The sequence below is a fragment of the Spermophilus citellus genome (genome assembly GCF_964194105.1).
Source record: "Spermophilus citellus genome assembly, chromosome: 3".
In the NCBI taxonomy this organism is placed as follows: domain Eukaryota; kingdom Metazoa; phylum Chordata; class Mammalia; order Rodentia; family Sciuridae; genus Spermophilus; species Spermophilus citellus.
Window position 1 is genome coordinate 120,279,620 of NC_138184.1, and position 5,811 is coordinate 120,285,430.

General features: G+C 40.7%; 1 protein-coding gene across 1 annotated transcript; it reads right to left on the reverse strand.

Moving 5' to 3' along the window:
• Positions 1 to 2,102: 2,102 nt before the first annotated feature.
• Positions 2,103 to 2,828, reverse strand: POM121L12 (POM121 transmembrane nucleoporin like 12; the record flags this gene model as incomplete). Its single annotated transcript, XM_081283273.1, has 1 exon — positions 2,103 to 2,828. The coding sequence occupies one exon, from the start codon at positions 2,826 to 2,828 to the stop codon at positions 2,103 to 2,105; it is 726 nt and encodes a 241-aa protein (XP_081139399.1).
• Positions 2,829 to 5,811: the final 2,983 nt, after the last annotated feature.

Sequence of the window (5,811 nt, forward strand, 5' to 3'; positions counted from 1 at the left end):
TCTTATAATCCTAATAAATTTTCCCACTCTGTTTCTTTTCCCATTCTGAGAATTCTAGTTCAAATCTTTAGTTTTGTCTCCAAACTTTGATACTTCTTTTCCACTCTCATTTATTATCAATATTGCTTTATAGATAAAATAAAGATCTTTCCCAGGTCCCATCACTGACTTTACCATGTCAGGCCTCTCCGCACCCCTGACTCTGTACAACCCTGAAGTTACAATGAATCAATATGCCACCCACTCTCCATGATCATTCTATTGCTCCAATTCTTTCCAAAAAAATGCTTGACTGCTGAAACATTTTGTTATTCTTAAAAAAATTCTTAAAACAAAATTCCCTCCAGCATTCTTACTTGCCTGCTTTACTTCACAACTTAGTACTTGCTAATGACTTCTATAATTCCTTCCTCCACATCCAACCTTCCTTGCCTCTTCCCACTAAATTCAGGCTTCCTGCTCTCCAAATTTTATGTAAATTTCTCTTCTCAAAGACAATAATGATGGGGCTGGAATTGTGGCTCAGAAGTAGCGTGCTTGCCTAGCATGCATTAGGCACTGGGTTCGATCCTCAGCACTACATAAATATAAAGACATTGTGTCCACCTATAACCAAAAAAATATTAAAAGAGGTCAATAATGAGACATTTCTTTTCTTAACTTCTCAAGCAACTAATATGACTGTTAAATTCCAGCCAATGGAAATCTTCTCAGGGTTACTGCTGCTCCTGGATTCCCTCCCATCTCAATGACTATTGTCTCTCAGGTTTCTTCTTGTCTCCTTTTTCCTTTCATGTTCTAAACATTGGAACACCATGGATTTCATGATTGATTGTGTTTTCTCTACATTGTTTATTTCATGTAGCCTATTGATTTAAGGACCATTATTATGAGTGAACATAGATGTTCATGATTCACAAATTTATTTCCCCAGCTTCACACACTGAGTTCTAGGCTCATTTTTTTTTCTTTCAACAGCATTGTTGATAAATTTCATTGACATAAAATATGTTCTAGTTCTTCTAGAAACAAATAAAAAATATCTTCATTTCTCCAAACATTTTCTCTTATTTTACATTTCAATAAATGGCATTACCTTTATCCTGTTTCTTGAACTAATAATGACTTGAGATTCTTTCGCTTTCCTAAAGCTGTTATCTAGGGCGATAGCAAGTCCATAATGCCTATCTTTTATTTTTTTTTATTTTTTTGTTACATATTTTTATTTATTTTTCTGTTTTATTTATTTATTTTTGCATTACAATTCTTAATACACCATAATGCCTATCCTTTAAATACACGTTTAGTTCAGCCCTTATGCATCCTTTCCATCTCAGATCAAGCCATGCTCATCTCGTTTGAAATTCTGTATTAACTTTAGTAGTTTCTATTTCAATAGCTACCCCTGGATCCTCTACCATTCATACAGCAGCCAGAATCACCTTTAAAAAAAAAAAAAAAAAATATATATATATATATATATATATATATATATATCACCCATATCTCTATCTTCCTTCTGCCTAGAGGACATACTTCTTAGAATACAATCCATATTATTCACTATGTCCCCTGCACCTGCAATATTCCATCATAGTGCATCACAGTGTTTTTTTCACTCGCTACTCTCCAGCTTTACTGAATTTAGATAAATTATTTATTATAAATTATTCTAATGCAGGCCTTGGCGCTTTCCCTGCCTGCAATATACTTTCCCTTTAGTTTTGCATGAAAAGCTCCTTTTTATTGATTAGTTTTTAATAAGGTCAAATATTTAACTATACAAACTAGGCAAATGGGAGGGGAACAAATGGGAGGGGGGAAAGAAACATGTTTTTCTGAAATGTCTGGGAAGAAAGGGTAGGAAGGAGAGGGCAGGCACAGAGGAGGCAAAGGTTTCAATATGAACAATTCTCCAGTGTGGGTAAGGACAGCAGAGTAAGGACAGGCTGGTCCGGGGGGTTGGCCGGTAAGGAAGATGGAGCAGTAAGTACTTGGTAAGCTGGAGCATCAGGGTCCCAGGCTATGGTAGAACCTGGAGGTCAGACGGCGAAAGTAGATACATAGGCTGAAGTCTCCGGAAGGAATTGGCAGGGCTGGATTCAGAAGCCAAAAGGACCAGCAGACTGGGTGCCCTCAGGGATGATTGGGACTCTACAGGCACCTCTCTGATGCTCAGGAGGCCTGTGAAGACCACAGGAAGGCCGTATCTTCTCCCAGCTCTCCAGGCGAGACTCAGTGCCCTGCATGGTTGTGGCCCCTTGGCCAGGCTGGGGGGCAGACAAGGAAGGCTCCACGTAGGCTGGGTAGTCAGTCTCCACATCACAGAGGCTAACGCTCCAGGTGTAGATACTTGGAGTCAGAGGCCCAGGTCTTGGCACAAAGGCAGGCACCACTCCATTTTTTATTCGAGGCTTGAAGGCAGATGGCCTGGGCTCTGGGTTCTGCCTCCTGCTCTTGATCTCTGGGATTTCAAACCACAGTGGTCCATCAAACCTCCTGTTCCCTTTCTTGCACTCGCTGAGGGCTCTCAGCACGTTCTCCTTGGAGCAGGGGTCTGGGCGCTCTTCAGAGACTCTGCGCCCAGCAGAAGGGCCTCCCTGACCCTGGGATGTCAGTGGGCTGTCCCTGCGCTGAGGAGCAGCGATCTTGATGGTCACTGGGCTCCAGGTCCGTCTTGGGTTCCGGGCATTCCAGAGCTGCCGCTTCATGTAATTCTCCCAAGCGCTGGAAAGATCCGGCCCCATCAGGGTCTCTGGGGTAGAGAAGCACCCCCAGGACTCGGTGCCTTCCTTCCCTGGCTTGGTGAAGTTCCAGGCCAGCGGCATCTTGGGAACCGGCCCGCTCAGGACACAGCTATCACTGTGGCCATGCTGAACAGGGTCCAGAGCTGGAGCCGAGGTCAACTGGAGCTGAGGGTTCAGGTGTCCCCGGACCCAGGGTGGCGGCGCGGGCTGAGGCGAACTCAGGGTGCTGCCCATGGGAACCGGAAGACAGGGTCCCGGCCTCTAGTAGGGATTCGGCTTCCAGAAGTTCCCGATGTCTGCAGAGGCGGCCAGAGGCAAAGTGCCCAGGGCTCGGGTGACCGTTGGCACCTGGGCACGAGGAAAGCGCGTGGGAAATGGACACTGGTGGTGGACGCTGAAACGGTGGGTGCCAAAGACACGCGCAGGCAAGGATCCCAAGCGTTGCAACAGCCAAGGTTAGCTGGCCCTGTGCAAGAAACTTGAGGATCAAGCCTCTTCTCTTTCAACCCACCCTATTGTTTATAGCAACTGTTTGTCTCCCACGGAGGGGCTAACAACTCTTGACTGTATCCTCTGTCTGGTTTTTGGTCTCTCTGTAACATCCCTACTGTCATATCATCCGCATACCATCCATCCATCCATACTCTCCACCAAGTAAAGTGTATAATTCAGTGGCTCCTAGTACATACACAGATACACACCCATCAGCACAGTCAATATAAGAAATATGAAACATTTCTTAGGAAGAAACCCTGCACTCCATCGCCATAACTGTCTAACTCTTCTCCCAGCCCCAGAAATCACTAATCTCATTTTTGTCTTTACAGATTTCCCTCTGTGGACTTTCATATAAATAGAATATTAAAGGATGTGATCTTTTGTGACTGGCTTCTTTCCTTTAGCATAGTGACCACAAGGTTAATCCTTGTTGTGACATGTATTTCTTTCTGTCCAAAGATTACTCCATTGCAGGATAGAGTGTATTTGTTTATCCTTTCATCACGTGATAGACATGTAGCCTGTTTTCACCCTTGAAGTACTATGAATAGTAGTGCTGTAAGAATTCATATACAATATTTTGTGGGGACAAATGTCGTCCTTTCTCTTTAGTATGAAGCTAGGAGCAGAACTGCTAACTCATTCGGTAACTCTAGATTTATCTTTTTAAGAAGTTACTGAACTGTTCTCAGCATCTGTATCATGTTACATCTGACCATCAAAGTTGCCTTATTTTTGTACTTGACATTTACAGAGAGAAAGTATAATAATTTCTGCAGTTCATAAAAATTGCATGTAGGCTATTGACAGAAGGACATTTTCTTTCATAATTATAAAAAATTAGTATAATTCACTTGAATGCTTTTAAGGAAAAATAAATAGAGGTTTTTGTTTCGTAAGTGGGAAACATTTTTATTCTTCCAGCATGGTTCTTAATATCACTTTTTGCAATTTTTCTCTTAAGGAAATGTTGGTGGTAGACTATGGTTTATGTTTTAAGTAGATGCTTCCATAATTTTAATCTTTCATACATTCGTATACAAATTTTCTTCTCTGAATATTAATGCATTTTTTCTTTTTTTATTTTTCTTTTCATTTCTTTTTTGTTAATTTTGACTAGTAATCTATGTGTTGTGGTTTGTGTATGGCTTAGATTTATCTCCCAATGATTCATGTTTTGGAAGCTTGTCTTCAATAACATGCTAAGAGGTGAGGCTTGGGGGAGATCCTTTAGATAATTGGGTGTGTGTGTCTTCCCTGTTGTTCTCACAAGACTCCTAAGGATATTCTCACAAGAGGGTTGTTATTAGGGACCATGGCTGTGTCCTATCTCTTTGACTTCCTTTCTGGGAACCTGCTTGGAGATAGGATCTCTCTGTCTTATATGTGATCTCACTTAGTGATAGCATCCACCATGAGATCTTTATCAGAGCAGAGTTGATGTCAGCACCATGCCCTTCAACCCAGTACTAGAAGCTGAGCTCAACATCTTTTGTTCATAAAGTAACCTATCTCCATTATTTCATTAGAGTAATAGAAAATAGACTAATAGTATTCAGACTAGAAAGATTCACTACTATAAAAGTCGTTTAAAAGAAATGACTACAAAAATAATGTGTTTGACAGATACTGGGTAATTGATTATAGTGATCAAGTTGGAAGATTGTTCAAGGTTATATAAAACTGTTCTTGGGAACACTTTCCTCAGAAGGGTGTACAGAGATCAGGTCTTGAGCTGTCCTCAATGTTGAGGGACAGAAAGTAAAAGGCTGGAAGAGTAAGAACCTAATCTAAGAGCAGACAACAGGTTCTTGCAGGTTCTGAGAGACAAACCAAAGAATGGCATGGACATGCTTAATAAGAAAGTTTACAAGTTTTCCACAGTCCAGAGAGGAGCCAACTGTCGGGGAAGGAGGAAGGAAGAGTTCTGCAGAATGAAATCCCCAACTTTTCCCTTGGGAGTGAATTTTTTTTTTTTCATATCTGCAATTCCTTAAGTAACATGATTTTGGAAATAAAATTAAATTCCAAGCTCTAATTTTCCTAACAAAGTATTTCTTGATAATGGCAATGCCTTTTATAGCTATGAAACTTCTTAAGAGTGGTATTATCATCAGAGTGGACAGCTAATGTAGGGTATAGATTTCTTAAAATACACGTTTCCTGACCCAACTACTATATACAACTCTAAACTCTTTAAAAAAAAGAAAGAAAGAAAGAAAAGAAAAGAAAACCAGGTTTTCTTTTTCAGTTCAACAGCTTTCTATGTCCTATTTGCAGTAAAACCTAATAGGTATCATTTTGGTTTGTACATAAATTTTCTTTAAAAACCGCCAAGGCAGCCGTAAGTTAATCACATCTGAATGTACCTTCACTAGGAAATGTTAGTTAAAAGGGATTTTCATAGGTATTGAACCTCTCTGATTTTTTTTCCTTCCCATATCGCAAAAGATAATAGGATTTTTCTAGCTAGCTAATATTAGAAATTAACGTAGTCCAGTGGTATCCAATTAAAGGTGACTTCACTGTCCGACCCCCCATCCATCCACCCAGGGTCTTGCTGTAG